Below are 16,092 nucleotides of genomic sequence, written 5' to 3' on the forward strand. Positions count from 1 at the left end.
CTTTTTGGTTGGCTCTTAGAGTGAAGAAAAGAAAGTTGTTAAAAATGGTTTACTGAGGAGATCAGAAGTGCAGCACACAGTTGACAACAGAGATATGCTGACTTGTATGGAATAATCAGTTAGCTGAAAATGTGCTATGGTTTTGTTCACTGTCAGAACCCAAAGGAAACACCCAAAAAGAGCAAGAATGTGGAACAGGGCCTCCCTGGAGGCCTAGGGATTAACAACTTGAGTTTAATTCCTGTCCAGGGAGCTGACCCACATTTGGTGCTGCAGATCTCTTCTGTTTCCTCAGGAGTGTATTTCAGTAAATTCACCTGTTCTACTCCTCACTCTGTATCTGGTGAATCCTCTTACTCTTGTTCCCCCACCTCTGGCCTACACACCAAATCTACTATATGCAAAAAAAAAAAAAAAAAAGGAACAGTGATTGAAGTCAAGAAAGTGAAAGTGAATGAAACAAGGTAAGAAGCAGAGAGAAAAGACAAGTGTTGATGGCTGACCCTTCATGAGGCTGGCTAAGAGGAGATGGGAGAAGGGAGTGGGCCCTTCCCTTGGAAAGGACGTCATTTTAGAAAAGTAGTTTTATGGGAGAAATGAAGGCAAAAGTCAAATGAAAATGAACTAATGGAAATGTTACATTGGAAGTAATTACCGAGGATGCAGATTTAGAAACCTAAGAAAAGGAAATAAAGAGTTGGTATTTGAAAGGGTTCATGAAATGTGAACTTAGCAAAATTGAGTGGAATACATTCATGCTATGAATGGATCTAATTATATTGTAGATAATAGTATTTTAGAGTCTGAGGGGGCCCAATTTCTGTAGGTTTCCCTCAGGAGTTCTTAACAAACTGAAAGCAGAGTCTTCAGCTGAAAATCAAAATACTAAAACATTCACATTTTAATTAAGATATAATTTTTGAATATTTAAAATATATTTTTTAAAGATTGACTTATTTATGCATACAGAACTGGGGTAAAGGCCAGATATGCAGGGGGCTGTATTAGAACAAGGGGTCCTAGTGCCTAGGACCTATGAAGCTCATACTGTGACCTTGGATAATCTTGAATACCTTTTTTTTTTTTTTTTAAAAAAGAATTAATTAGTGCAACAAAAAAAACAGAATACAGGCCAGAGACTCAGGGGTGGTGAAAGACTTCACCAGAGACAGAGTGGGGAGCAGAACAGGCAGATCCAGGAAGTACACTGCTGAGGGGAGCAGCGGGCGGGTCAGGAGAGGTCTGCCACGCCATGTGGTCACCTCCAGGGCAGGTGGGAATCGAACTCATGCGGAAGTGGTTTCAGCTTCTTAGTGCAGTGCTTTAACCTGCTGTGCCACCAGGGAGGGCCTTGAATACCTTTTTAAATATTTTTAAAATCAAAACAATTGGGCCCTCCCTGGTGGTGCAGCGGGTTAAAGCACAGCACTGAGAATCTAAAGCCGCTTCTGCATGAGTTCAATTCCCGCCTGCCCCGGAGGTGACCACATGGTGTGAAAGACCTCTCCTGACTCATCCGCTGCTCCCCTCAGCAGTGTACTTCGTCGATCTGCCTGTTCTGTTCCCCACTCTGTCTCTGGTGAAGCCTCTCGCCGCCCCTGAGCCTCTGGCCTGTAGCCCAGTTCTGTATGCACAAATAAATAAATCTTTAAAAAAATCAAAACAATTTTAGTTAATTTTTTAGTAACACAGTTCATTATTAAAATAGTCTAAAAAAGTAGCTTAAAAATTAAGGAATAATTAATTCAAACAAAACACAATGGGTGTTTTTTTTTTTTTTTTTTTTTTGTAGCTTAGAGACAGAGGAAGAGCAACACTATTTTACCTCAAGTTACATTAACATCTCCACTGATTCATTACAAGGTGGAAGGAAATATTTGGTTTGGGTCCAAGCTTCAAATGTACTGGGTACGGAGAAGTCAAAACAACTGCAAATTCACCTGGATGACATAGGTAAAGACTAATAAAATCTATATCTTTACAAATAAGCAAATAGTTACATTAATCTTGTCAAATTAAGTCAAGCTTTCAGAAGATTCCCCTAAAGTTCCTGCAGATCATAATAAAGAAAAAAATTACCCATACTTGAGACAACTCAGAATAATATTGCTACCATTTTGCTGTATATCTTTCCAGGCTTACTTCTACATGGGTGTCTGTGTTTTTACAAATACTTGTTGAGAGCTTCTTACATTCAAGCACTGCTATGAGGTAAAGGGGAATTAAGAGATAGGTACCTATGCCCTAAATATCTTGCAGTCTACTAGGACTTGGCAAAGAAATTGAGATTATAATAAAGCATGATGAGGAAGGTTGTCAGAAGTACAGCATACTAAGAATTCTATTGTAAACACTGTTTTTAAGTTATGTTTTTTTTGCTTTTATTTTGAAGTTTTACAAAATGCATAGAAAACTGAGGAGCATTATTTAAACATGTTATGTTAACCTACCAAATATAATAAATATTAACATTTTTGTTTCAGATTCTTAGGCCATGTATTTTTAAACTTAAAATATACAATTAAGATTTCTATTAATTTAGTCTACAATACTATTTTTTCAAAGATTTATTTATTTATGCATACAGAACTGGGGTATAGGCCAGAGGTGCAGGAGTGGTGAGAGGTCACCAGACACAAAGTGGGGAGCAGAACAGGCAGATAGATGAAGTATACTGCTGAGGGGAGCAATGGGAAGGTCAGGAGAGGTCTTCCGTGCTGTGTGGATCATCTCCTGGGCTGGGATCGAACTCATGCTGAAGTGGCTTTAGCTTCTTAGTACTGTGCTTTAACCCACTGCACTACCAGGAAGGGCCCTACAAATGTAACAGGGCCCTATTACTGTCTTTTATTAATTCCTTCTTGTTGAAGATTTAGACTATTTTAAAATTTTAACAATTTAAAAAATTTTTTGCATTACTTAGTTTCTCAAATATCATTTAAAATTTGAAAGTTTTACTAACTTTAATAAGAATTATTTGACTATGTGTATCATTCCATAGAAATATTAATTACAGAACTTTTTTGTTTATTTTTGTTATAGACTAGAGAATTCAAATTTGTAAATTTTATTACACGGAATTTTAAACACATTCTAGAAATTTTGAGAATTTGCGAATCTTTAACCTAAAAGTTTGCTGATTTTACAAACAGATTTTACAGAGTATTTACGATTTAGAAACCAAGGTTTCAAGGGTTAAGAGTTTTAATTAGCTTTAATGAACAAAAGGGAACTATCTCTGCCTGAAAGATCCATTTTCATTGAGAGAAACAAATCTGATCTCAATATAAAGCAGACCAATTTTACCTGAATGGAAAAGAAACACTAAATAAGAATGGAACATTATGTGTGTTCAAATCAGATGAATTCAAATAAATTGTAATAAAGATCTTTAAATTAAGCTTTAGTATCAATAGTATACTTAAACAAGATCTGCTAAGAGGACAAAAGTATTCTTGCTGTGAGCAGTTTCTTAATAAAGATTATAAACCATTTAAACATGAGGTGCTTTAAGTTATCTTTACTATCAAGGCCATCATATAGCTAAGAGAAATCTAGTCCTGTCAGCATATCATTGAGCTGAGTATACATACATCAGCAAAGATGTATATTTGCTCTTAAAATATTTAACATCAGTCTGCAAGCATGAGTCCAGGGACTCCAAACTGTTAAGAGGTACACATTTAGCCACACAAAGGCAAAGAAAACATATCTTCATATGAAAGACCTTTAATAGAATTGGTACGTGTAGAGAGAGAAGAAAGGATTTAGTAGAATTGGTATGGAGAGAGAAAGGAATTCAAGTAACAAATTCCCAATAAAACTTTGAAAATTAAACCATGCACCTATTGGTAAGAGGCTTGGTCCATAGCAGATTGACTGAAATCCAAAAGGGTGTCATAAACTTGAGGTACCTTCTGGAAGGGAATCACAAAAAAGGAATTAGGCAGGTTCCAGGACTGGGACAGAGGAGAGAATGAAAAATCAAAACTTACCACATACCCACTATGAGATCATGATGGTAGCTGCCACTGTCTCTGTCAAGGACCAGACGCAGCCTTTACATGTATCTTTCACCCACTAGCTAGATAATTTTGGGAAGCCATTTATTTATAGGATTGCCTCTAGGAATTGGCCACAAATGTTTAGCTGAATTGAGCTATTCTAAAAACAAAGGGACTCGTCTATCATCCTAAATTTTTAAAATATGGAACTTAGAGAACTTCCAAAGGTAAGAAATTGTAAGATCAGTTTCCCCAAAAGGATCAGTTAGGTTTTTCTCAGTATGGATCAAATGGACTCTTTAGAGTAAATATCACCTTGATATGGGGACTAAGCACCAATTAAGATCCTGTGAGCATCTAGAAGTCTATTGTCATTTAAAGCATGTAAATTATTTTATGTTAAGAGTGATGAAAATCCTAGAGATTGAACACAGTGTTTTGTTTTGTCTCCCTCTTCTTAATACTTAAAAAAAAGTAGTTTGGGAGGTATCATCCAGGTGTAGGTGTATCAGTGAACATGTCCTTCCCACCCGAGAAACACATGTTTTTACTCTCTCAGAGTAAAAGAATGAGATCACCCTCTTACCCTCTTGTTAGCTAGTGAAATCTCCCAATTTTTCTCTCCTTAATTAAGATCCCAAGTTCTTAAACAAGGGATAAATTTATATTCCTGGTTTGCCTCTTTTTTTTTATAAATGCTTTTATTTTGTTTATTTTTATTTTTGCATAGAAGAATTTGGGTATAGACCAGAGGTGTAGGGGCTGAAAGGCTTCACCAGAGACAGAGTGGGGAGCAAACAGACTGACTGAAATACACTACTGAGAGAAGCAGTGGACGGGTCATGAGAGGTCTGTGTGCCATATGTGGGTCAGCTCCCTGGTCAGGATGAACTCAGACCAAAGCATTGACAACTGGTAGTGAGGGAGTGTTTGAGGCTTAACCCCTGTCACCAAGGAGTCCAGCTGGTTTGCCCCATTTTTAGAATTTATGGACATGTAAATTCTCTATAAGTATGTTGTTAAATTGTGATTCCTTCTACCCTCCGCCCAATTCCATCCACCCTCATAAAAACTTAGATGGAGTGGGGGAATTTTCTTCTGGCACTCAGCAAAACTAATACTGCTGAATATGGTGATGAATTATTAGTCGTTGTGTTGTATATTCTTGCTATTGCTAAGGCAAAAAGGAAATCATTCCAAATGCCTCTGGGTTCTCATGGGCTGGCACCAGACAGAGTGACAGATGAGAAAAACACTTGAAAGAAGTTTAACAATAAACATGTACACTTCCTGGACATATAGGAGAGACCCTTAAAGACTCAGTAACTCCCGTCACCCAAGTTTTCAGATGTTATCTCAAATACCTTAGCTAAGGTAGAGAAAGCTGGGGAGAGGGAAAAGTCAGTTATGGGAGGATGCCAGAGAAGGCACAGTAAACAAAGGTGTAACTCTTACACAGATTTAAATTCTGCTCCAATACCGGTTAAAGTTCAGCACTACAAAGCTACCAGCAGCCCCTTCAGTGTGAGTTAGATCCCCAGCCCCAGAGGTGATCTACATGGCACAGCAAACCTCTCCTGATGTACCTGCTGCTCCCCTCAGCAGTATACTTGGTCAGTTTGCCTGTTCTGCTCCCCACTCTGTCTCTGGTGAATCTTCTCACCACCCCTGCACCTTGGCCTGTACCCTAGTTCTGTATGCATAAATAAATCTTTAAAAATCAATAAGTAGGGCCCTCCCTGGTGGCGCAGCGGGTTAAAGCACAGCACTAAAAAGCTAACGCCACTTCCACATGAGTTCGATTCCCGCCTGCCCGGGAGGAGATCCACATGGTGAGGCAGACCTCTCCTGACCCGCCCGCTGTTCCCCTCAGCAGTGTACCTCGTCGATCTGCTTGTTCTGCTCCCCTCTCTGTCTCTGGTGAACCCTCTCACCCTCCACATCTCTGGCCTGTACCCCAGTTCCATATGAATAAATAAAAAAAATCTTTAAAAAATCAATCAATAAATAAATTCTGCTCCACTGTAAAGAGCTAAAGAAATTAGGTTTTCTAGTACAGATACCCTAATATAGAAAACTCTTCTTCTGTAAATGTAATTATTTCTTTCAAAAGGGCAACTTCTACCCAGTCTACAGAGTCCCTCTTATGAGATAAAATTTTTTGCAAAGGCATACTTTAAGATGGCATATTCTTTCTATCCTACAGAGTTATATAGCTCTCTTGACCACAATCAAAACATTTTCATAAGTTAACACTCTGAAGTACAATAGCACAGTGTTGCAATATGCCCTTGTCTTAAAGCAGTTTCCTTTCAATGGACAGTGTTTAAAAGTTATCAGGTTCATATCATTTTCACTGTTATTTTTAGCAGCAAAATTAGTAGTAGTATCACCGTTATTATCTTATTATGATCTTAGTATTATTGCATTTATTTATTGAACACCTACTATGTTCCAGATAATCAACTTGCACATCATATTAATTCTAGAAGCAGCCATACATGATACTACTATTCCTATTTTAAGATGAAGAAAGAGATAGAAAAATTTCTCCAAGTCACATAGCTAGTAAAAAAGGGAGCCAGATTTCATCTTAGATGTGCTGACTTGCTGTAGGTAACCATTACACCACCTCACATTAAGGGAAAATCTCAGGGGCTGTCACCTCCAAATCAGACTTTCCACACTGAACCAAGCGCCTCTTGTTTAATGTTGCTATTTCTCCTCTCCCCTGTTCCCCCCACATCTACTTCTCCTTTCTCTCCTTCTCCTTTCTCACTTCCTAATACTCTAAAAGAGTAGAATTTTAGAGTACATTTTCCTGTGCTCTAAAAGCACAGATTGGTAAACACAGGTTAACTGTATAGAAGGCTCCACTCAACTGATTATTAATGGATGAGATATATTCATGTGTGACACTTTCAGAATGTGATATTGCAAGTTAGATAAATGAATGGCTCTATGAAACTGAGGACAGAGGACTCTCCTGGGAGCAATTTCCACCTAACAGCTATGGGATTGAGCTTTAATTAAGTTAGGGATGCTGTGCTGAAAGGCAGGGTTGAGTGAATAGGGCAGTAACACTGTGCCAAATGACAAGTGAAGGGATTGCTTAAACGTCTCTTGTGGAGAAATAGATTTCAAAGCCCACAGTGCAGTGCCTTCTAGTTGCCATTTTGAACATGGATTCTCCCAACTGGCTAATTATAAGTAATAAATTGCTGAAAAGATACCTAGCAACTATAATCTGGTTCTTTATTTCAATACAAATGGAAACTGAAAATATGGCTTCTATGATGAATTTACCATTTATTTTTGAAAAATTGTAAGACCTGATGGAAAAGTTTGAAAACTAAGCCATGACAGCGGAAATTCATATTTGAGTCATGTGTAACAAACCACATACTCAAATAAATCTATACAACACACAATTATTTGAAAAAATATGGTTCATTCAAACCTACAGGCTTACTTCTCTGTTGCATTAACCTCCTCTGTGCTAGTACTCTATCTTAAACCTGAGTTTGTGCTTTCCGTATTTCTCATAGGACTAAACAGTCTTTCACTTCCTTCTCAGAACAGTTCTCTCTGCAAAAAGATCCTAGAATACTTGAGCTGCTATACCAGTATCCAGCCAAACCTAGAAATGAAAAGTAGCAGAGGGGTGAGCAATTTGTATCCTTGAGGCTGCTGAAATGGCCCCAAGAAGCTATTTTCTTGATGCTAGAAATCTCTGTATACTGATTCTTATAATCAGAAACTTACACAAGTAAATGGCATTCATAAAAAATAAGTCCAAACAGTAAGTTATTCAGACTAATTCATTATTACTACTTCCTATGCTAGATTAAGCCTGAGGATTATAGAATTCCTACTAGAGAAAAGATCTCTAATTTTTATATTTCTTTATAAATCATATTCATGCACACATTTTATATTTAGCAGTGATTGATTCTTTATAAGCTTATAAAAAGTACTTTATAAGCCTAGATTAAATAAAAAGACTAACTCATAAAGAATAGTAAGTTTAACAATGGTCCCTGAAAATACAGACTGTTGGTTTCTTTGCTAAATAATACATCTAGCAAAGTTAGAAGTTTTCAATGTTCTGCCATGCATAGAAGTGCCAATGAGTCTATTTTGTTCAGACAGAACAAATTACAAGTATTTATGAAGTTTAGAAATAGAGATTCCAGTTTTATGCTATTACTCTTAGTACAGTAACAGCAACAAAAAACTTGTAAGATAGCCAATCAGAAGTTTAGTTCCCTTTTGAGATTATCAAAGAACACACCAACAACTAATAAAGTCTTAGAGCCTTGTAAAGCTTTCAAATCATACTTTCAAATATAGATTTATTTCAATGGAAAATAAAACAACTTAGCAATGAATATAAATATTCATACATGTTTCTCTCAAACACAAGAAAATGAAAATACATAGTGAAAAGTCTCAATTTAAATCTTCTCAAATCAAATTCTCTAAATTAAGTTTAAGCTGCAAAACAGCTAAAAGATACAAGAAAGAAGAGATATCTCTTTTGTCTCTTTTTACACTCCCTTTCTAAGTAAGGTCAGATTCCGAAATGTAATTAGTGAGGATTATAAGGAGATGAGCGAAGGAAGAAAAACAAAATGTAGACATCCACTTAAAAAGCTGAGAAATGGGCTAAATAGGATTTTGTTCAAGAAGAGTGGTCGCTGGCCCTCCCTAGTGGTGCAACAGGTTAAAGTGCAGCACTATGAAGCTAGCCACAGCCACTGCGGAAGAAGTTCCATCACAGGCCAGGGTGGTGACCCACATAGTGTGGCAGACCTCTCCTGTCCCACCCACTGCTCCCCCTCAGCAGTATATTTCAGTACATATGCCTATTCTGTTCCCTTTCCCTGTCTGTGGTGAATCCTCTGACCTATACCCAGTTTTCGTGTGCATAAATAAATAAATCTTTAAAAAAAAAGAAGAAGAAACAGAAGACCCATCTGCTCTAAAGAAAACAAGAAAAAAATCATTAATTGTAAGTTAAATGATGACATTGTTTTTTAGTACTTTGAGTTTTAACATGCCCATGTATTGATCAAAAGGTATCAATTTCTCCCTATGCAAGTTGTAAACTGTTAGGTTTTTGTCTTTTCTTCCCTAGTGATACCTTCTGCAACCACAATTTCCAGGGCTGAAGATTTAAACACCACAGTGCCCAAGACCATAATTCACTGGAATAGTCAATCAACAATTGAAAAGTTTTCCTGTGAAATGAGATACAAAGCTACGACAAATCAAACTTGGAATGTAAGCTTTCACTATTCTTTAGCATGTAAGTGAAAGAAAGGTCAACCATCTGTGGTTCCGGTGGACTTAAAAATTATCTATTTTACACATTTTTATCTGATATCTTGTATTATATTTAAACCACTCCAGTTTTAATAATAATTGCCACATGATTCCAAACTGAGAGCTCTTTCCTGAAATAGTTCTTCTATTGTAAAGTGCTAAGTAGATAAAAGTCCAACTAAGAGGGTCCATCTACTTAGTTCCTTATAATTCAGTGTCTCCTATGGTGAGCTTGATATCAGTGATCATGAGTATAAGATTTAAGGAATCTGTGCTGCAATATGCAGGTGGCTAGGGAAATAAAAACTGCTCAAAAGAACTTAGATTTATGATTGTCTCTTTTTAAATGAAAGATGTGCAACTCAAAATGTAAAATTTGTTACTAGTATAGGCCTCAGTCTTAAATGGACATAGGGGGAAAATGAATACCTAAAGTTAGAACAGCCTTAAATTCTTTTTTTTTTTATAATATAATAGTTTGTTTTTACATCATTTTGTACATTTTTTTTTCATCTCAATTGTAATCCCCGTGGGTTTCCCATCACCAAGTCACCCATGTGCCATCACCATAGTCAGAACAGCCTTATTCTAAGGAAAGTTATCAAGTGTTTTAGGAGCTCAGGTGTAAGGTTCAGTAATAAAATCACAGCAGTGACAGCAGCTGTGAACATTATAAGAAAAACTCACTAATTGAACTATTGAAAAACACTGTCTGAGAAAAAAAACTCCAATTTTTATGCATTTGAAAAGAACTGTCGTTTTATTATTTTCAAGTATAATAGACTGTTTAGTTCATCAAAATAACTTAGTGATGGAGTTTCTGGCTTTGTTTTACTAAGAGTTATATATCATGTACGAGTTTACAAAATGACATATATGTAACACTAGGACATATCTAATTTAATTTTCCTTTGATTAGTATGACTTCTTCAAAGGCTTCCTGCTTCAAGATCATCATCCTGAACATCATTTTGACTAAAGAACAGTCTATTTAAAGAGAGTCAAAAGATGGGGTAAAACTAAATTGATTTCATGACCTCCACTGAAAACTATGCTTTAAAAGTAAATGGATATCAATTGATTTACCGCATGTAGATTTATCACCTACATCAGAAATGTAAACGTTATAGTTTGTTTTTTTTTTTTTAATTAAACTTAGCATTAAATCCCTGTTCTGCATCATTTGGTTAGTAACCTAGTGAAGGGCCAAATACACTCTTGGACTTAACTTTACTTATTAATTCATGCTTAAAGCCTACAACAAACAGGATAAAAGTAAAACACAACTTTTGCATATGTGGAACTGAGGTAAATTTGGAAACAGCCAACACATGAAATTCTCTTAAGTCTTAGAATTTGAATTAATGGGGCTATACTCTAGTAGGACATCTGGGGACGACCTTATGCAGTGTCACCATCACAGGATAATACTGAAAATATGAAACTCCGTTATTTGGCATAAATAGAAGGAGGTAGTAAAGTATGAGAGTGTTTTAAAAATAGAAATTACAGTATCTCCAAATAGGTTTTCAGAAACTTGCAGTTTTTTGATTGAAACTCGTTCTCTGCTCCCCCTGGCGGTGTATATCTCGCAGAGTGAGATGTAATAATGGAATTTAGCTCACTTTTCAAGACTTCCTATTAGAAGCAGGCAAAGGAAGGAACTGAAAAAATACTTGTTATCTCATCACAAATCTTTTGGTATTATCTTCATAACAATCCTTTGGGATAGATGGTATCAGTTCCATCTCAGAAGTGAAAATGTAGAGCTCAAAAAAGTTCAAGCCAGATTTCTGAAACGTACATGTTAGTAAATGTGTGCCTCTCACACACCACTTTGGGCACCCAAAAATTATTTGGAAAAATCAAAGGATAGATTTCTAGCCAAACCTATGTCCTCTCTTTTCTACCATGTTTCTTTCATATATAGCCACTCACCCAAAACAAGTTGAATTTCCATTTCTAGCCAGATGTCCCAAGTCCAGTTAGTAGTAGCTAGATGAAGCTTTGCTTTTCACCTTTGCTGCTGCTCAGTTTTATCTAGGTGACACATTAAGTGTTGCCTTTGTTGGGAGACAGGAAGTCAGAGTCAAGAAGAGTGGGAGGACATCGAGAACTACAGATTGGTTCTTCCAACTCAGTTTTGCCTCCATCAGATATTGCTGGAGGGAGGTTGGTTGCTTCAAAGTGTCAGACAGCTAAACAGGAAAACTTTGTGGTTAAGAGCACAGGTGCTAGAGTTCAAAGCCTGTTGCTGCCTCATTCTAATTGTGCAAACTTGGTCAAGTTTATTATCATCCTTATCTTCTCAGACCCTCATTATTCCTGTACCTAAAACAGGAATGAGATAAAGACCTACCTCTATGGTTATGTGATATCAAATGCTTTAAGAAGCTAGCCAGGAGCCTGCATTAATTACTATTCAACCAAAATTGGTTATTATGCTTCATTTTAACCTCTAAGGAGACAGATGTGGTAGAGCAAGGAAGTCCACCTGGAAATTAAAATCACTTGAATAGAGGTTGTTTTTTAATCACATTCAGCTAAACTGCATATAGACAACAAGGTGCTGAGGAAACAGCCAGTCTGGCAGGATATCCTGCAAGGTTGATACCGAGAGGAAAGTATTTATCTACTTGGTTATCTTCAAAGGCTGTCACCTTAGAACCTCAAACTTGTGTCAAAAAAATTGAGTTTGCAAGCCTCAACAACAATCCTTGCCCACTTCCATGTACACCTTACCCTGTTGTATTTTCTTAGCTGTTTACACAACAATTTCTCCATCTATCAATCATGAGCTCCAGGAGGGGAGGGTGGCTCATAATCATCTTTGTACCTTCATTGATTTTTACAATGTGTAGTTTATGTAGAAAATGTTTTTAAACAATAGCCATTATTATTATTATTTGCCTTTAATGGTACCCAATAGTAGAGATAGTAACAAGGGTCTTGGCTGAGAATTTAAATAAATTGAAGAAGGGTGATTAATTTTTCTAATTAAGCTGGAGCAGCTATTGGCAAACTTTCCATTCATAGGCCAAATAGCAAACATTTTAGTTTTTATGGTCTATAAGATCTCCATTCCAGATACACAGTTCCATATATGTAGCTGCCAGACATTGTGTAAATGAATGCACATGGTTACCTTCTATAAAATATTATTTTTAATATGAAAGTTGGATTTTATATCATTTTCCATCCATTATGAAATAGTATCCTTTTTATTTTATTTCAACCATTAAAAAATATAAAAACCATTCTTAGCTCTCTAAAACCTTTTCCAGGAAAGCTTAATGGAAGAGGTTGCTGGATAGCAAAGGGTGAAATCCTTGGTTTTGCATTTCAAAGTATAAATCTGTTATAACACAGAGGACTTGGAAGATCATGTGAGTAAATACTGCCAAATTTACCAATCACCACCTCTCTTCCTCCACCAAACACTAAGTACAGATTATATGAGCAGAGAAAGGAGGGATTGCAGGTAATTAGGAGTAACCAAAAGAATTTAGACAGTGGTGCTTCACTGCAGGTTGTGGTGATTAAAGAAGTCTCTTAATAGCCTGGAAATTGTCTTTCCCACCACCCAGGAATGCTCCCAACCTTAACTGTAACCCCAAGAAAAGAGGTACCACACACTGATAGAGCTTAAGCTTTCATGTCCTCACTTTCAGAATTGAAGCTACTATTAGCAATTAACTGTTGTGAAAAATAAAGTCATATTTGCATTTGAGATCATATAGCCTCCACTATACCCTCAATTAGGCCTATCTCTGTGTTCATTTTGCTGTGGAAAACATTATCTTGAGTTATACAAAACCCTGAGAAGTCACCTGCCTTGCTTCTTGGTAAAAACAACTCCACTAACAGTTAAGTAAAATTCTTCCTTCAATTTTGGAATTCTGTCTCTGCTTTAGGATATTTCTCTTCTGCAAAAGGACTTATCTATAAAGCACAAAGGCATACTGGAGAATAACTTCCTTATGAGAAAGCTACTATGAAGCAGATGCATTCTCTTCATATTCCAGAAAGTCAAACTTCAGGCACAAGTAAAATCTCTCCTGAACCATAGAAAACTCTAGAAGTTACCAATAATATTTACACTCGTGGGTAGAAACGTGGCTTATGGAAATTATGAAAGGTGCCTTTCCAGGACCATGATATCTCCAAAACAGATATTTCTTGAATTTTACATTTGCATGTATTGCAAGCTTTAAAAATTTATGTTTAGATTGGGTTTTAAGAGAAAAATCCCTTTTGGAGATAAATAACTTGTTTGTTTCTTTTTTAAATCTTTGTGGTTTCAACATTCTCTTTTATGAATGGTAACTGCACTGCTAGATATATTTTATGTTTATTTTTCAATTGTGCTTCAATTTTCTAATAAACCCACTTATTCCAACATTGGGGAGGTGCTGTATAAATGTCTTGGCTTCTCCCATCTGAACCAGTTTGTTTGGGGCTAGTTTTTCAGTATACTGTATAGCCAGCTTAGTGCCCCCCAAAAAGATTTGTACATTTAAAACTCAGCTATTTTCTTGCTTATGTTCCATTGGGTTTTAAATGTTTTATTTTCACATATACACAAATATAATTTTATATATTGGCATTACAGAATTTGCATAAATTTGCAACAAGGACCAGTTTAATAGCTTAACTTATAAGTATTTTTGGCTATAACAGTCATCATTAACAAGTAAAATTACTTTATCACTCAGGAAAATTATTGATCTAAATATCCAACTGCAGAGAAAGAGAAAGATGGGAGAGACTGGACTCAAAAAGTTGCTAATAGATCCTCCACTGCTGACATCCATTATGAATATATTACATTTTGGACTTTCTTGAGATTTAAAAGCTTGAGGGTGCTGTCAAACACAAAGCAATATGCATTTCAATTTTAAAGTTAAAAATCATTCTAATTATTGATGGCCATGTTTTATGCAAAATACCATATATCCCTTTTTATTGTCTAAAGATCTAGAAGAATGCCTGGAATTTATGTTACTCCAGACATTTCTGCTAAATGGAGTGACTGTATCATTTCATAATGATTATGCATCCATTTTAGGTGAAAGAATTTGACACAAATTTTATACGCATGCAGCAATCAGAATTCTACTTGGAGCCAGATACTAAGTATGTATTTCAAGTGAGATGTCAAGAAACAGGTAAAAGGTACTGGCAGTCCTGGAGTTCACCATTTTATCATAAAACTCCTGAAACCGGTGAGTGCATTTATATATAAGAGTTTCATTTTGACCTCTGTCTCTCTTCTAAGTATTTGTATTTTTTCTTTGACTTCTATAAAAACTGACAAAACTATTCTAGAACATGTGGTAATATATTGCTTTGTGTGTGCTAAGGCTGATTACAATTTATGTAACTGTTTTCAAAAAATCCTGGGCAAAATACCACCTGGGGGTATTTGCTTAATACCTGGGTCTGGGTCTGTGGGGTGGTGAGGATATTCAAAACTCAACATTTCTTACAAAAACACTGGGTCATTGTGAGACACAGAATAATTAAAATTTTTGCTCAGAAAAACAATGAGTTTCATTAAATTATTTAGTCCATTCTGATTAAATGTATTCTAGAGAGACATAAATCGCATCATGTTAATAAACATTGAATATATACTACATGCAAAGCAATCGTGAAGAGTTAAAACACTTAAACAGAGGATTACATTCTCCTTTCAATAAAATTTAGCTGACCTAGTTTATCTTTAGATAGTTCCTTCTTAATATTATTAGTTTAATTTTATACTCATTTTACATATGTAATTCAATAAAATATTAATCAAATAGAAGTCAGTTGTAAGTAAATAATAAAATGAACCTATTATAATTGTCCTAATAGTCCACACTGACCCTGTAATCTGAAATTGCCTACTGCACAGTAGCTTATATATTAGATTTAAATTTTTTTCTTTGGAGCTGAAGGATTTAATTATAATCGCAGTATTATTAAATTGCATTTATTATAACATATAATCTTGCATTTGTGTTTTATGTTTTCAAAACACTTTGACATACATTCTAAATATTGATGAACACCAATTAAGTACTTAGAGCCTAGTGGCAAAACGCTCCAAAAAGTTCTTTTGGCGCCCCCTGGTGCCTAAATTTTAGAAGCACATTATTAAGAGAATTGCTTATAATCCTTACAACACCCAGTATCATCTCTTAAAGTTCTAAATTTAAAGTATTCTCTCTTAAGTTGATGTTAAAAATTCATAGGAATTTAGATGCCACCTTATAGTAGTCAGGACTTAGCAATGCAATTACTTTTAAATGAAATCTCGAATTGTCTAGCAAGAGTTGTTATTCAAATTGATGTCATCCAAATTGATAACTAACATTTACTTACGACTTACACAATACTACTATGCATAAGCTTGTTTGATAATTGCATCAAATATATTTGATAATGTAATGGCACCACCTTACAACTGAGAAAACTAAACATTGCTGGTGGGTAATAGCACCAAAACTAGAACACAATTTTCATACTATCAGCCCTCAGCAAATTCATCAATTTCTTTCTTTAACCTGTTACATCAAAGTGGACGAGCTTACCACAGTATTTTGCAAGTATAGGTTCACAACAGTTCTCCTTTAAAAGTAAATTTTTAGATATCAGCTAACAGAGAAAAGGAACATGACAATTTCCTTTTAAGTCTAAATTTAGTTACTGCTTCTAAGGAAAACTGTCACTTAATAAGCAAAAAATATCCTTAAAAACTTGTATCTATCCAAAT

General features: G+C 35.7%; 1 protein-coding gene across 1 annotated transcript in view; it reads left to right on the forward strand.

Moving 5' to 3' along the window:
- The window catches only part of IL23R (interleukin 23 receptor), a 52,407-nt gene that overhangs the window by 16,633 nt on the left and 19,682 nt on the right, over positions 1-16,092 (forward strand). Inside the window, exons 4-6 of the mRNA XM_004679517.1 lie at positions 1,793-1,953; positions 9,145-9,290; positions 14,401-14,557. Coding sequence (XP_004679574.1) covers positions 1,793-1,953; positions 9,145-9,290; positions 14,401-14,557 — 464 coding nt within the window. The remainder of the gene's footprint in view (positions 1-1,792; positions 1,954-9,144; positions 9,291-14,400; positions 14,558-16,092) is intronic.

The sequence above is a fragment of the Condylura cristata genome, unplaced genomic scaffold, assembly GCF_000260355.1.
Source record: "Condylura cristata isolate star-nosed mole 26May11 unplaced genomic scaffold, ConCri1.0 scaffold00008, whole genome shotgun sequence".
Classification (NCBI taxonomy): Eukaryota; Metazoa; Chordata; class Mammalia; order Eulipotyphla; family Talpidae; genus Condylura; species Condylura cristata.